Here is a 17,834-nt window from a genome sequence, read left to right on the forward strand (position 1 = left end):
AAACTCGCGTCAATGCTCAATGCAAAACAAAGCAGTTTCGAATTGACGTTGCTTCGAAAAGTATAAACTGTCAGTGCAATGCGATTGTGATATAGTTTTGACCTGGCTTTGGATTTCAAATATTGATACTGCATTACTGTTGACCCTTGCTCGTTAATTTGGACTCTGTTCAAGCCCTTTGTTGTGGATTTCGTCGATATGACCGAACGTACGCAGAGAACTGTTCTAAATAGTCAGACACGTGAGTTCCTAATACGCCTTCGTAACTATTTCGATCGTGAAGCTCAAAATGGAGGGCCAATTTTACCTATAACGTCAGTGGTTGAACGCGTAGCTGATGCGCTTAATATTGGACAACGAACTGTTAGACGGATAACTAAAAAAAATATGGCGAGACTGGCACAGAAGAAAATAAACTTCACACACCAAAAAAGAGAAAACGAGCAAAACCAGTCGTAGGCATCGATAGCTTTGATGCCGATGCTATCCGAAGACATGTTTACGGCTACTATTTACAGAAGGAGTATCCAACAAGAAAAAAGTTGGTGCATTCACTGAAGGAAGCTGGATTATTCTTCGGTGGGGAAAGTTCTTTAACGAAGATTTTGAAGACCATTGGATTTCGATACAAAAAATGTAACAAACGCAAAATATTGATGGAAAGATTTGATATAGCGATGGCAAGGTATACTTTTTTACGGCAAGTGAAAGAAATCAAAAATTGGCAAAATGTTGTGTTCTTGGATGAAACATGGCTTAATGCTAACCATACTGTAGGCCGTTCTTGGAACGATGACACAGCAGCATCTACTTCCAAAGTTCCTGTAGGAAAAGGATCGCGACTTATAATTTGTCACGCCGGAACCATCAACGGGTTTGTCGAAGGTTCTCTCATGGCTTTTGCGTCAAAAACCACTGGAGACTATCATGAAGACATGAATGGAGAAAAGTTTACTGAATGGTTTACCTCAATGTTGTGTAGCCTCCCTGAACCATCTATTATAATTATGGACAACGCCCCATACCACTCGATGCAAATTGACAAGCCACCTGCCCAATCCCAAAAGAAAGCTGATATCGTCGCATGGCTTCGTAAAAATGGCGTAGATGCAAACATGAATATGTTAAAAGCGGAATTAGTACGTCTTTTAAAAGAAAACAAACCAACCAAGATCCGATACGTCATTGACGAAATAGCATTAGAACATGGGCACAGAGTTATACGGTTACCGCCTTACCATTGTGAGTATAATGCGATTGAGTTGGTGTGGGCTCAAATTAAGGGATATGCTGCAAGACACAATACAGAACCCCCATTTACCACAAAAAAAATGCTAAAATTATTAGAAGAAGCTTGTGAACATGTGACTAAAGGAGACTGGGAAAAGGTTGTGAATAGAACTGTTAAATTAATAAGGGAAGATTATGAAAGAGATGTGAAAATAGATAATATTATAGAAAACGAACATATAATTATTAATGTATGTGATGATAGCAGTGACGACAGTGAAAATAGTAGTATGGACGAATCTGATTAATTATGGCCTTTTGTGGCACCTTTTTCGGTATCTTTTGTATTCATATGTTTCTTGTGTGCATATAAAGTATGTATATTCATTTTCGTTCAAATATTCAGTTCGTTCAAATAAATTAAATAAACATATACATTTTTGTTTTATTAAACCTATTTAATCAGGTACAAAAACAAAACTTAATTGTTTTTTGTTCGAGAATAAATTGACATTCCACATCACTATTGTAATGTGTCAAACCGGCCATCATAGCGTGCCGCTAGTGTAAATAAGCATTCTTAGTGTATTGTGCATTGCGCAAAGGTCACTCGGTATTTTGCAAAATCATCCGAACGTTCGTTTTTAACCCCCGATGTAAAAAGAGATTTATTTTCTTTAATAGCCCATTTTTTCTTTCGTTAAAATGCCAACTAATTGTTATTTCAATTGTTTCAGAGCGAGTCGAGCTACACCTCTTCAGAAGATGGCTGCGGCGGCGGCGAGCGGCACGCCGTGCTCAGCTACGAGCAAGTGCGGAAACTAAACGATGTCATGGACGAGGTCGTCCCTATACACGGGAGGGGAAACTTCCCCACTCTCCATGTGAGGCTGCGCGAGCTGGTGGCTGGCGTGAGGGCCCGGCTGGAAGCCGCGCAGAGCGAGGGAGGCGCGGGCATCACTGTGAGAGACGTTCGTCTCAACGGAGGAGCGGCGAGCCACGTCCTCGCAGACCGCCCGCAGCTCTACTCAGACATAGACCTCATCTTCACCGCGGACCTGCCCACCGCACGCCACTGCGACCGCGTCAAAGCCGCAGTCCTCGGCCACCTCTCCACACTCATGCCGGCTACGACACCGCGCCGTCGCGTCCCTCCAGCCGGTCTCAAGGAAGCCTACGTCTCCAAAATGGTGCGCGTGAACTCCGACGGAGATCGCTGGTCGTTAATCTCCCTGGGCAACTCCCGAGGACACAAGTCCGTCGAATTGAAGTTCGTGGACACGATGCGTCGCCAATTCGAATTCTCCGTAGACTCGTTCCAAATCGCTTTGGATTCATTGCTCGCGTTCCACGAATGCGCTCAGCTCCCTATAGGGGAGAACTTCTACCCGACCGTCGTCGGAGAATCTGTATATGGAGACTTCGAAGGAGCTCTCCTCCATTTAACGGAGAAGTTGATCGCGACTCGGCAACCCGAAGAGATCCGAGGAGGCGGTCTTCTCAAATACTGCGCGCTGCTGGCGAAGGGGTACCGGCCGGCGCGACCGGACAAGATCAAAATCCTTGAACGCTACATGTGCTCAAGATTCTTCATAGACTTCCCGGAGCTCGGGCAACAGCGCGCGAAGCTGGAGGCATACCTGCGGAACCACTTCCTGGGGCGGGAGGAAGAGGCGCTAAAGCATAGGTAAATAATCTCTTTTGTATAATACGTGTGACCTCATATTAGATGTTTACCGCCGCCCATGAGCATGTAGAACTAGAGGAGGAAATCATGCCGCCACTTGAATAGCTTCCTCTATTTGTCCTGAAGGAACACTGCAGGTGGAACCTGGTTCCCCAATTTGCATTAAATCGGCATTAACTTTCACTCTCACACCCGTTGTGCCAGATCTTGTTTTCCACGCACATGCAAACTGTAGAACCAACTCCCTTCAGCGGTGTTCCCACTAGATTTCAACATGCGGTTATTCAAGAGGCGGATCAACAAAACATACTAATATTATAAATGCGAAAGTGTGTCTGTCTGTCTGTCTGTCTGTCTGTCTGTCTGTCCGTCTGTCTGTCTGTCTGTCTCCTAGCCTTTCACGGCCCATCCGTTCAACCAATTTTGACGAAATTTGGTACAGCGAATGCTTCCATCCCAGGGAAAACCATGGAGTTCCCACGGGATTTTTAAAAACCTAAATTCACACGGACGAAGTCGCGGGCATCATCTAGTAGTACAATAATTGCAACATGCGTTCGGTTCTGGTTACTGAACCTGATATTCTCCGAAGCCGAGGGTCAGGAGGTCAAAGAAGATGCAACAAAGTTAATTATAATTATGAATTAATCGAATGACAATCTACTCGTATTCAGTGGTTATCTATGTTTCAACCTTTGTTCTATAATCATAATGTAATCACTACCCATATTATGAAACTAGCTTATGCCAGCGACTTCATTCGCGTGGCCTACACAAATTTCAAATCCCTATTTTAACCCCTTAGGGGTTGAATTTTCAAAAATCCTTTCCTAGCGGATGTCTCCATCATACCTAATAGCTATCTGCATGCCAAATTTCAACCCGATCCGTCCAGTACTTTGAGTTGTACCTACGTTGATACATCAGTCAGTCAGTCAGCCAGACAGTAAGCTTATTCTTTTATATATTTAAATATGCAAAAGTGTGTTTGTTTGTTGGTGTGTCCTTAAATCCCGTCTCAAAGAGCAACGGATCGGATTAATTTTTTACATGGATATAATTATATACCTGGAATGTGGCTGGTACTTTTTATCCCGGAAAATCTAGAGTTCCCACGGGATTTTAAGAGCCTAAATTCAAGCGGACGAAGTCGCGGGCATCTGCAAGTACTTTAATAATTATTATAGTTCCCATAATGTTTTCTCATCGTCTATCAGTAGTCTTATTTTACAATGGCTTAGATTAAGATCAAGTACGATATTAAATTGTGTCATACTATTTCTGAATTCGTTTCTAGAGATGCTTGATAGATAGTAGATACACTTGACGACTGGAAAGCTTTGAAAATTTTATATGAACCAAAAACATTTTTTTTTTAAGAATAAGAATAATTTATTAGACACAAGAAACGAGTTTCCTACCCTCTGCAGTAGGAAAACCCTGTATTGCAGAAGGCAGTTACAAGTTTTCTAAAACTAAGGATTAGTTTAGTATACGCAAAAACCGAAACACGTGTCGAATATTTTTACAAAACGAACTTGAAAAAGGAATATAAAAAAATTCAAAAAAATTTAATAAGCTTGTTGTGTTGAGTCGTTGTCCTCAAAAAACATGGTCACCCCAAGCAAGCGTCTGTGAGCGAACGGGACGGCTGGCGTCGGTCGTGCGCGCTCCCGCTTGCGCGGCTCATGCGGTCATTCAACTAGGTGAACTTGCAGAATTTTAAAGTATTTTTGGTCAAAATATAACCCGTAGTAAAAATTATTGCAATCGATTCTGTTACTAATTCTGAACGTTTGCTTTCAGGTTTTGCGTATACTAAAACTAACGTTGTATATTGTAACAGTGTAAAACCAAGATAATTTTATTAGGCTGATTTTTATCTAAACTGTTCGGAGGGTTCCGTGCCCGTAGGATGCTAACGGGACACTATTACTAAGCCTCCACTGTCTGTCCATCCGTCTGTCTGTCTGTCTGTCAGCGGGCTGTATCTCTTTCTCGTATGTATATTAAATTAGTTGAAATTTTCTTAGATCGTGTATTTCTGTTGCCACTAAAAATGGATAACCATGAAAATATAAAACAATTACGAACGAAGTACGGAACACTTCGTGTACGAGTCCGACTGGCACTTGACAGGTTTTTTATTTTGTACCTACCTACTAGATTTTGTGGGAAGGTTTATATGTAGTACGCATCAGGTTGAGATGGCAATCGGGGTGAGGACGCGCCGAACCCTCGCACAGCCCCCGCGCTAACCCAGTGCGGGATAGCGCGGGTGACATGCGGGTGTGCGGGGCGTCCCCCCGCCTCATACCTCGATTGCCATCTCGGCCTGTCGCGTACTGTACCTAAGAGTTAGGACACTGTTTGAGTTGTTTGGTTGTAACCAGGGTTTTTGTGGGCAGGTACCTGACGCTGCTGCACGGCGTGGTGCGAGAGTCCACAGTGTGCCTCATGGGCCACGAGCGGCGGCAGACCCTCGCGCTCATCGAGGCGCTGGCGTGCCGGGAACTGTGTGCGCGCACGCCGATGCTGATGCCCGGCATGGGCATGGCCATGCCCGGCGTGGCCCTGCCGCCACCCGGCTACTACGTGTGCGTGTGTGCCGCGTGCGCAGCGTGTGCCGCGTGCGCCGCCTGCTGCGACTGCTGCCGGCCCACGCTCTGTCCGGCGTGACAGCTCCCCTACGCGTTCCAACCACGATGAATTTAGTGCCAAATGTATATAATATATGTATATGTATGAAGAGATATGGAATAATTCCACGCTATGTATACGCGTGCTGTATATAATGTGAGATTTCGCGCGCTACCCTATCGATTCTGCTCACGGATTTTTCTGACATTTAGCAATTACTATCGCTACGCGGGTCTTTATTCTCTACGACATTGATATTGTAAGCAGTGGCGTGCACGGTTTCGGAGCTAGAGTAAGCATATTTACTGGCAGATTGTAATGCAAAATAAGCATTGTTCATTAAATAATTTAGCTAATATAAGCAGTACTTGTATACCTTCATGACCTGCACGCCACTCAGCGTAACTGAATGCAAATTGCATTGGGCGATGACTTTGACACCTGTCAAGTTTAGTTGCATCAGTGTTCAGTATATCAATCGTAACTGTCATGTTAATAGCGATTCATTAAATCGCAGTCGCAAGAAGAGTAGCAACCGGAATTGTTAAATGTCAGAAAGCTCAGAATCGTGGCCCTGAAGCGAACCAGCCGGCGTTCTCTCAAGAGAATCGGCGTCAATTCTATGTTGCTCATTCTACTTGAATCAATTCTCGTCAATTCGTGCAACGCCGCGTTTTTCTCACTCGCTGAAGAGCGTATACAGTTCCCCCATCAGATCAGTTCACCCCGCCTCTAGCACCAAACTAGGCTGAGATCTACGCCAGAGGCAAATCTGTCTAATTTCTCTATTTAAAGTTTGAGCAAAGTCAAAGTACGCTCTATATGTCTTAGCCTTAGTCACCGCGTTAAAAAATCTAAAATACTCTTTAGCCATTAGCGGCAGAGTATCGGTCAATTGTAAAGGTGCAAACACATTACTGTGTTGTAGTATGTCGTGAGTCGTGATCCGACGGAGAGCTATAGCATATGAAGACACAAGATTAACATAGATAGAGCCTTGTAGATTAATAAACGGGCCCATAAAACCAATCAGATTTGCAAAATTAGATTGGTTTGGACGACAGTCTTGTACGCACGATTTGGGTTGTGTTCTTGGCTGATATGAAGAATGCTTTCGGGGTGCGTAGATCGTTCATAAAAAGAAACGGATTTGTTTAACATTCAAGGGCATTTAAGTAAACGCTTTTAGTATGGAATGGGCTTATCTATGTATATGCATTGACGGTCGTAGCACTCTAGCTCACAGATGCTTGACGCACGTTCGGATTGATATATTGTTGCGTCAACTGTACAACACCACTACGCCACAGTGATGTGTTTGCAGCTTAAACTGCGGTTGTCTTATCGCACTGTAGCTGTCATAGTTAGGTGCTAGGGGCGCACCAGGCACGAATACGGACCGACACGGGCCGTGCCCGGCACGGACGGTAATTTCTAGTCGTACTCCTCACGTGTTGACGCGTTAATATGTTAGCAGTACGAAAATTATTAAAATCACGTGGCGGTACGCGCAGCACCCAAGTAAGCGTCGATGGTCTGCCTTAAAAGACTAGTTAGTTATTTTTAAGCTTCGTATGTAAAGTATAAACTTAATTATAAAGATTTAAGGTTATAAAGATTGTTCCATTGTAGTGGCATATGTCTCTCTTCTTCGGACCGCGGTGAAGTTAGTCCTGAATCTCTCTCACGCTGACGTCGGTCGCGCGTACGGTCCCTAGAATAAGGCCCGGTATCCACCTAAGCGGAGAGGAGAGGAGATGCGTTCATTCGACCAACCAGATTCAAAATAGATGACGTGAAAAAATTATCGCGTCATCTTTTAAAGATCGGATTGGTTTACTGTTCACATCTCCTCTCCGCCCCGCTTAGGTGGATACCGGGCCTAATGTAGGGCTGCCTCTTCCAACATCAATAGTACGTACGGTCAGCGCTCAGCGTTATCTACGTTGGAGTGCGGTGCTCGCACCAACGTGTAAGAGAAATCCAGGCCCAAAGAACAAGGTACATGAAACACTAAACACAGGCGTGAACACGAAACACGTTCTAATGCTGTTCGCACATTACGGTTACAACCGCAAGCGCAACGACGCACCGCCATCTGACGTCTTTCCGACTGCGTTGTAAGATTGTACTATTTTGCTTATATCTTTGTCATTATTGGTCCTATGAAAAAGTTACTTAGTTGATTTTATTGTTATAAGGGCTACAATAGGCTACAAAGTTGCAATTCTAACCGAAAATCAAATTCATATGAGCGAAATAATCGAATAAAATACAAGTATATTAAAAGAAATGAAATAAAGCAAGCCGCACTTTATAAGGGACTAAATAAAGGCGAAAGTATTATATATATTTTTTTTAAATTAAATGTTGGCGTCCGAACACTATGGTGGTGCGGATCATATGACATCAATTAAAATCGATACCGATTTTCACTTTTCAGCACTGAAAAATGCGTTAGGATCGGGCGTGTGCCGTAATGTGCGACCATCATAAAATGATCATTGTTGACCAAATCCGGCCTAGGCGATGGCCTTTAAAAAGCAAAAAATCCGTTCTATATTTTTTCAAAAGAAAAATCTTGCAAGTGTGAAAGGTAGGGGTACCTTGAAAGTACGAACTCGAGCTTCGAGCGTTGCACTGGTTTCATGGAAATCGAAAGGATAATGAGAAAACCTATTTTACTATCGTATTTATTAAATCAGGAAATCGTATGTATGCACGTCATAGAGTATGTAACCCTTAGAGCAGTCATACTGAGTCTCTGTCTGTCAACAACTCAGCGATACCGCGCTAACTGTCCTCACTTTAAACAGCTTTCTATAAATCCTAGGCTATGTAAAATTCACCTTGTCAAAAGAAATATAAAGTAAATTGTTATATATTTACTTTCTATTATTTTGAATGACTTTAATTCAACCGGCCAGCAAGGCTGTCCGTCAGTGGCGTGCAGGTCATAGAGGCATAAAAGCACTGCTTACCTAGTTGAAATGTCTTAGTGCTCATTTTGCACGATGACCTGTCATTTAATAGGTAGTTAGCTAACTAATGCTTACCCTAGGTTTGAATCCTATGCACGCCACTGCTGTCCGTATATCAGTGGCTTCGTAATTTAGAAGTAACGTAGTGTCTCAAATAACCGCACTTCCGCTGGCTACCGTGGTGGACTAGGACGTAAACTCTTTTCGTTCCGAGAGAAGACCCGTGCTCAGTAATGGGCTAGAGATCGGTTAACATGTTGATGAGGATGATGATAATGATGGCTGCTCTATGGTTGTATACTCAATGGTACGTTACTCTACGTAATTGATCTAGTATTGTATACGGCTTGGTGTGAAGTAACAAAGTAAGATAATTTTAAAATAAATATAAAAAAATAAAAAAATCCAAAAAATAAATATAACAAGGCGTGTACAATATTAAAGGTCAATCTGTTGATCGCACATCGAAGAACGATCCGCAAGCAACGAATTTTTTCAGTAAGCAAATGAAATTCGCAAAGAAATCGAAACGCGAAGAGCTCGCATGCGCGTGGTAATCTCTGTAGTTCTATGGTTACGGTCCCGGATTCGATTTGTTAAATTTGGAAATGTTTAATGTCTAAATTGTCTAGGTGGCAAAGCTATCTATAATAATCTATAAAAGCTAAGTCTGTTAAATTATCTGATAGGTCTGCTAAACATCCACCCATCTGCACTTTTGTGGATACCAGGATACTATTAGATGAGATCGTAGTTAAGGTCTAATAAGAAACATCGGCATGATGTAGTCAGGAACACGGTTGTAGTGAAAATTGCGTTGTATGCGGTGCGGTAATGTGCGTTCAGCTTAATAATTAAAACACCATATAATGAATATTTTAAGAACATTTACAAGTTAAAGTCATATGAAGTAGTAACAGAGTACTTAGAAGCGTTTTGTTTTTAATTCTTAAATACAACAGTATATTGTAAAAAATGTGATTTTATTGTTGTAGTGTTACTCTAATGTTGTCGAAGGTTATATATAACAATATTACATAGTTAAATTCAATAGAGATATATCATATTGTTGTATTTTAACTATACATAGATATATGAATGTTTGTCCGGCCAGCATATGCATGTGTTATACAGGGTGAGTTGAAATCAGGCATCATTGTAACAACTAGGTACTTTAATAGTTGGTAAATAGAAAGATTTACTCTTAAAATCCATATAAAAATTTAACTTGACGTAAACGTAAAAAAGACATTTAAATTAAAAATTACATGCCTATAATGGAAAAATAAACATTTTAGTGTAAAAAACACCTGCTGTGTATTAAAAAAAAATGGAATCATCTATAGTTGTTGCAACTATAAAAAAATGAAAACAACAAAATCACAATACTTGACATAATAAAACAAATAAACAATGAATAACAATTCAGTAGGTAATTAAAAGGTAGCAAAGAAATATATCTGTTTTACTTAATTATTGTACGTACATACCTACATACAAAAATCTCATGGATTTCCAAGAATAAATCTTTTGCTAATAAAAGTTACTGTAGATCCTTGTTCAAAAACTTGCCTTGTGTATTTTTCCAGTGCGTATTAATCGTTACATTCTAAAAGAGCATAGAAGTGTGTGAAATTTAATTATTTTCGTATTAAGCTATATTTATCCGGAGTAATCAAGTACAATGCTTGTAGAATATTGAGGTAGTAACTACTTACTTCTGTGATGTTTACTAGCGCTTATTCATTAGTATTGGCGTAAATTTTTTGTATGCCAAATTGTACAGCGCACCTAGAGGTTACGCAAGGAACTACAGTCTGCGATTTGTCATACAAATACTTTACACAGATAAATGGCGAGTAAACGTTTTTAAAACTTATTTTAGTTTGGAACAATGAACGATTTTAATGAACGAATTTTCAGATTTGCTCACTTATCGAACCAAAATTCAAGATCTCATTTTTATTAGCCTTCGAATTTTTTGGTCAGAACGCTAATTTTGATAAACGGCAATCACTTTTTGGATCTTTATTTTTGATGTTTTTTGGTACATTTGGCCTACTATCAACTATTAATTGACAGTTTTTAAAACGAAATTATTCTATTTTTTGTATCGTGAATTCTTAAATTGATCTTAAACATCCATCAATTTAACTTAGTCAATGCAATTTTTTTGCTTATGAATCGAGGTTTGAATCTTTTTTGACATATATAGATTATACACATCTACTGGATATAAACTGATCCGAGATTATTACCTAATGTATTATTGGTAGTAGGTTCAAAGCTAAGTTTCGTCCACGCTTTTTTTGAAAACTATTCCTGATTTGTAAGTTTTTTTAATTTTCTAAAGCTTCAATTAAAGAACAATTAAGGTTTAATTATAATATAAAGATTACAAACTTAGATACCTACAGTAAAATTTAGGTTTTTAATAATGGATTTTACAATTGTTAACTCGTCGTTTTTTAACTTCTTGAACTATTTTACAAAAATGTGGGTAGATCACATGAGAACACTTTAAGGGCCGGCTCAAACGATAGACAAAATTTGCACGGTATGAAGGTGGATTAGAGCCACGTCATAATAATATGCGTTATATACGATCCAGTACTATTTTCGTGGACTGTTCATCGTCTGCACCGGTCCTAACAATCTTAAACATATTTAAGTTCAATTGTACTTAGTAGATAAATAAAGTACATAATGTAGTAAGAAATAAAAATATATTCAATTTTTATTAAGAGTGATTGTAAGAGCAAGGTCACACTAGAGAATTTCGGTCTTTTCGCCTACCTTCTTCTAATATTATTTATAGTAGTGACACAACAGAGTTTACAATAATATATACCTTTTAAAATATTGATAAGGAAAATGGGTAGACGGCACAAATAGGACAATTTGTTCTATCTACAATCGTAAGTCAAGGCGGTAATGTTATAACGTGATACAAACACAGCTAATTTTTACCACGCGAAATACAGCATGTGTGACCTTGCCCTAAGTATATTATCACTAGGATTACTTGCTGTATCGAGACAGGCGTCTAAGTTGTGATTCGTGATCTTTTCGACAAAACGTTTAGAAAATCTTTTATTATTGTTTTTATATATAGACTTAATTTTACAAGAAATATTATTTATACTACTCTATACGTATCATCAATATTTAAAAATTGAGCTTCAAAATTTACATTATGGTTCAAGACCAAAAAAGATTTGTCAAGTGCTTTATACAGATGCACTCTTGTATAGAATACTTACTTTCTTCTTGGTCTCTATGCTTATAGCTCTTTATCCTTTTGGCGAAGAAATTTCTAAAAAATACTGTATATTGCTTGTGAAATTAAGTCCAAAAAATCTGTGATTATAAATAGATCATTTATTGGCATTAGCTCTTAAACTACCTCCTTGACAAAGCTTCCGATATATGCGATAATGTATTTTTGCTATTATTCTGTGCTTATAATTATAGAATTGTACTTACGAAAATTAAACTATTGATTCATATCATATGGATCCAAAATGGTGATACTTTTAAAATTCTATTTTGTTATAGCAGTTTAGACTGTGCTAGTGCTGACTTGCCAGCGATGCTGTTACAAGGCACTGTCTTAAACTAATCCTGCCTAAAGAATAAATATACTTAAACATTGATGATGTAAAGTTAAAAGAATTAAACTTAATTGACAGGAATTAAATGATCACAAGCATCCCCAAAAGCGTCATTTTCTAATTCTGTCAATTTAGTTTTTATATGGTAAAGCATCGATATCGTTGACAGAGAAAAATTCCTGAGCTATTTTTGTTATTTCGATTTACTTATATTATTAAAATATAAAAAAGATCTTTTATTTTGTAATTGTAAATTAATTGTTATAAAATTAATTAGAAGGACCGATTGTATACGGAGAGGTAATATTATACAGCTGAACTAATTTAATTATGCTGATCTAACGTAATCATTGAAACGATTCAAAACTAAACTAAAGTGGGTGTTGGTAAGAACAACTCTGTACTCTTCCACAGTACGATGCTCATAGTAAAGCCATCTATAGATGGACCGACAAATCAACTGCCGATACGATCCATCATCCAACCACTCTGTAGCTTAAAACGGCATACGAGCGGACAAGTCGATAGGAAACTCTGCCAGGATGCGGGCGATTTATAAAACGCATGCCATAGGGCATACAGGGGAACCATTTTCAATTTTCATTGGTCGAGAGAATGCATTTACGAAGTTAGCATTTATACGGACGCGACGGAAGAATTCAGATTGAGCTGGTGCACCAAACAGTTATTTTTTTGCCAAAAATATGATCGGTATCGTTAAGTTAGATCGCTTGCAAGTGCTTGTCTGTTTATCAAGCTCTTCTTAGTACCAGTTAATGTTTTTGACTTTGTAGCTTCCAGTAACGGTCTAAAATATACTTACACAATTATGTGTTTCACCGAGAGACATTGCAATATAGGTTAGGGTTTTATTTTTCTGTAGTTACCATCAGTTTTCAGCTAGCCTAATTTTAATTGTATTTTTAATTATTTCTTGTGTATGCATTGGTCCGATGGCGCTTGTGTTCTGAGCCTAATTACCTGAATAAATAAAGAAATCGATCTCGATCTTCGTCATCGGTCACTGATTTGCATATGGCCTTAATTCATTATGTAGGTATTCGAAAATCAATATTAAAAACCTACTTTATCATTCTTTGTATATTTTAATGCATGTTAAACAAAAAAGCATGCAATAAAGTGTTAAGAACACGTCAAATGAAAAATAAATAAAAAAAATCGAAAAAAAATTTAGGTAACGCAAGCGCCTAATAATTTTATTTTATTCGTTGTTTTGAAAAATTACGTGATAAGAAACAACAAATTTCGATATTGCCAGTATTTGTAGTAAAATATGTACTTTTGTTTTAATAAAAGATTGGCTAGTCACAGATGTTTCAGCCAAAACACTGATCAAACTTTTAAATTTGGTGTAGGTTATTTTAAATTCGAAGAGCACCAAAAATACTTTAGAAACTCGTCGTTTATCTTTGAATAAGGCTTAATTCATACCTATCATGAAATGACGGTTTTTCTGTCGTTACACTGTATATTAATCACAAAAAAAAAACAACTGAAGTCATAAATGAAAGCGTTGAATATCAAAGGTCCTATTGGTCAGCCTTGTCATACACCGTTACTCCGTATACAGGTGGTTTTTAGGGTTCCGTACCCTAAGCATGTCAGCGGGACCCTATTACTAAGCCTCCACTGTCCATCTGTCCGTCCGCTTGTACAGTTGATTTTTTTTGCAGTGTGAATTTTTGTTGCCGCTATAACAAAAAATAATAAAAAACCAAAATGGGGAGTTTTAAAATGGCCAACATACAAATTTAAAAAAAAGTTCATACATAGTATTATATCTTGTACAAGGTACGGACCCCTTTAGTGTGTGAGTCCGATTCGAAACTAACCGGTTTTTCATTATTTAACTTGAAAACTCGAGGCTTCATGTCACTCTTTCTAATGTGGTTTATGTTTCACGCGCGTGTGAACTAATCCTTGTTCTAGGTAAACAGCTTCCATTTGATTTAGGCATTGTATTCCAATTAGATAGCATGCGTCAAATCCACGTAACGGATGACGTTAATGCAAACAAGACCGTCACGATTTTATTTATCGACGTATTGTGCGATGAGAGAACAAACCTATTATTAATTGCTTTTGTATCGATGGCTTTGTTAAAATCGATTATTTCAATATCGAACTTGTTGTTTCTATCGCGGTATTTATCGGTACGTACTTTATTTGTGTTAGGCTCAATATTTTTGGTACACTACAAGTCATTAATTCTGAATTGAGTAGTTTGGTTGTATATTCGTCTCCAAACTAAACTACATTGACAATTCTAAAAGTTTCTCTGGTTTTTTCTACTTGAAACGTTATGAAAAGGATGGAAATACTTTTGAACTTATCAAGTTATAAAGCTGGATTAGCTTCAAACATGATATTATCTATTTTTCACAGACAATGAACTTTTGTCCGCGGAGGACAAAAATTGATTACTTAAGTGCTACTGTATCGTGTATCGCGGACGATGGACACATAAAACCGTTGTAAAAGACCACGAATTTTTGTCCTCCGTGGACAAATAGTTCTGCGCAAGCCTTATATTAATTAAATAGTTAACCAATTGCAGATTATCGTAGTAAGCGCGCTCCACCTTCGACCTAATGACTGTTTTCTATCAGCCATTATTTCTGACCTGTAGATTATTTGTTGCGTATACACTTTCCAAACTGCAGACGATTGTGATAGCAATTCCATTATATTGAAACAGTAAATGCAATTCGAATTGTTTAATTTCATCGCAATCGACTGTCATAATCGAAGCTACTATTGCGAGTGCATCTACTTGATATTGGGCCTAATATAAATATTGTAGGGTCAGCAACAAAAATCTTTGTACTTACTATTAAAATAAGACCCCTTTGCTCTTTCCGCGTCATACCATTACTGCGTTCAATCACGAAACTATCATTCATTACAACTTCACGTAATACGGCGATCAATATTTTGTTTTACAATCCGAAGTTTCTGTAGAATTGCGCCAAAGGCATTATTCTCTGTGGTGTTCAAATCGTATGTTTTCATTAACGCAGTTTGTTGCAAATTGTTCTTGTTTTTGTTTTAAATGGTTTTATAGCTCTGGGTTCTAGCCTTTCGAGCTGACACTTCTTGCATAAAAGCGATTTAAATATCACAGAGAATCAATTACCTGTTGTCCAAACTTACAAAAATTAAGATTATGGATTTAAATTAAGGTTTTTTTCGTGTTTCTAATATTTTTTAAAGATTTGGTTTTTGTTGCTGTCCGTACAAAAGTACCAAGAGCAACGCATGTCGCGCTCCTCGCTCATATGTTAAAAGCGAATTCGCGACAAAACGACTCTCTAGTTAAGGGGACGCTAGTACATAATGCCTTAAGTTGTATACATAAGCTTATTAAATAGTTTTTATTCAAATATATTTACTTATATACAAGGGGGAAACGATAACAATCTTCATACTATTGTTTTCGTATAATGATTGTTAAAAAACATGGTAGGTCTAGGTACTGGTATTGAAACGACGTCACCTGATGAACAAAATGACACAGATAACTTGAAAAATCCTTAAATGTAGTTTCACTTAAGTATGGCAAATTATTATTTTACTATTGCTAATCTTTGAGTTTTAATAATAAATGTTTATTGATTGATCCACATATTCTGTGTCACTTATTTCTTTATTGTATTAATGTAAACCTAAGAGTGATTTAATTGGTTAAATACACTTCTTAATGAGTGTCCAAGTAAAATACTTAGGAGCAGTAAAAGTATGTGTACAAGCGAGAAATTTCGAGATAACGTTTATATTTTTTAATTAATTATTATTAACGTCATTTTGTTCACCAGGCGACTCACTTTCATTAACAATATCAGTTTTTTTGATATAATGTTTAATATGAAAATGCCTGCGGACCTTATTATCGTTTCCACTCTGTATTATACATTTATAGTTATTTTCTCTCTCTTCCGAGTTGCCTGTTTCGTGTAACGATTAGGGCTTGGATAAACAACGCGTGATGGTGATTTATCATACAAGAAGTTGTATCAAACACTTTACATTCTCGTCTCGCGTCTTGTCTATCCATACCTGAACTAGCGGTAACGCAGTTGTTGGGTGACATAATGATTACTATAATTTTATTATTATATTTGTGAAGAGTTTTAAGCTATTGTAAATTTTACAGAAAACTAAATAAAAAATGTTGTGAAAATAAATTATAAAAAAGTGATAAACAGTGAATTTTTTTGTGTATCATTTCTTATCCCTCCATAACACACCAATTCAAACCTATTCAAATGGTAATAGATACAGTCGGGCAACTGCTGCTAACTTCACTCATAACTTTGTCGTTGAAAACGTTATAAGTAATTTTTGAGTGAAGTTAGCAGGAGATGTCAAACTGTGCCTACTACTTGAATAAAGTAATAATATTAAAACAATATCTGAAGGGCCTGCGCAGACGAGGGACTATTTTTTCCGCGAAGGACAAAAGCTCGCTGTGCTTATTACGGCTACTCTGTTCTTTACTGATCAATTTTTGCCTCACACGGACAATAGTCCGTCGTCTGCGCAGGCCTTAAGGTAAATGCCTCTATTTTTCAACCGAAGGACAATGGGCAAAAATACAAGGTTATCAAATACAAGATATGATCACAACTACTTAAAACACGATCGATACGATTCTGATAGTCCTCGTTCAGAACTAATCCACATAATACCCCCCTGTCTCACACCTTACCTACTTACATTACATACCTCCCTGGCGCAGTGGTAAGCGCTGTGGTCTTATTAGTGGGAGGTCCCGGGTTCGATTCCTGGCAGGGATTTGGAATTTTTAATTTCTAAATTTCTGGTCTGGCCTGGTGGGAGGCCTCGGCCGTGGCTAGTTACCACCCTACCGGCAAAGCCGTGCCGCCAAGCGATTTGGTATTCCGGTACTTACCATCAAGTGAGATTGCAGTCAAGGGCTAACTTGTATCTGAATTTTAAAAAAAAAACCGCACCTTGTGCCCAAGACATTTATAGTCTTTTGAACTATTTTCTTTCGATGACTACAACTTCTTCTTTATCTTTACATAGTATAAAATAAAGTCGCTTCCCGCTGTCTATATGTATGTATGTATGAACGCGTAGATCTTTTGAACTACGCAAGGATTTTAATGCGGTTTTCACCAATAGATAGAGTGAGTCAAGAGGAAGGTTTGTAGGTATAGTTTAAGTCTCAAAAAATTAGAGATCCCTAGGAAAATTGAAATCTCACTAACACCACATTAGTATCTACACTGCACCCATGCGAAGCCGGGGCGGGTCGCTAGTCATTAAATAAGATAGAGAATTATTGTAAATTGAATTTTTGTTCATAGTAATTATTTCATCTATTGATGTAAACCGAGGCATTCCGAACCAGTGGTAAATTAAACTAGTTAACGATTCAAAGATGAAAGAACTTGTAATAAGTCTACTTGAATAAAATAAATTATATTCTATTCTATAAACCAGTTTCGGAAATGGCCGAAATGAAGACTATTTTGCCCATTGTTCTTTGATATTTTGGACCAACAGTACAATTGACCAAACTTGAGACTTGAGCTTTTAGGCTTTTTAGGTAAGTGGCAGAAAGACATCGAAACTTTAGAAGGAGATAGCGGATTTGTAGAGCATTGTCTCTGTCGTTGAGACCGACAAAACGTC

General features: G+C 38.1%; 1 protein-coding gene across 3 annotated transcripts in view; it reads left to right on the top strand.

Annotated features, from left to right (window-relative positions):
• Positions 1-16,382, top strand: part of LOC117986819 (terminal nucleotidyltransferase 5C) — a 264,214-nt gene extending 247,832 nt beyond the window's left edge. For 2 of the 3 annotated variants that reach the window (XM_034973731.2, XM_034973732.2), the window contains 2 exons: positions 1,968-2,917; positions 5,326-16,382. In XM_034973731.2, the coding sequence (XP_034829622.1) occupies positions 1,968-2,917; positions 5,326-5,596 (1,221 nt within the window). In that variant the 3' untranslated portion in view covers positions 5,597-16,382. The remainder of the gene's footprint in view (positions 1-1,967; positions 2,918-5,325) is intronic. The other variant, XR_011237381.1, reaches the window with a different exon arrangement.
• Positions 16,383-17,834: the final 1,452 nt, after the last annotated feature.

This window comes from Maniola hyperantus, chromosome 12 (assembly GCF_902806685.2).
Source record: "Maniola hyperantus chromosome 12, iAphHyp1.2, whole genome shotgun sequence".
NCBI lineage: Eukaryota > Metazoa > Arthropoda > Insecta > Lepidoptera > Nymphalidae > Maniola > Maniola hyperantus.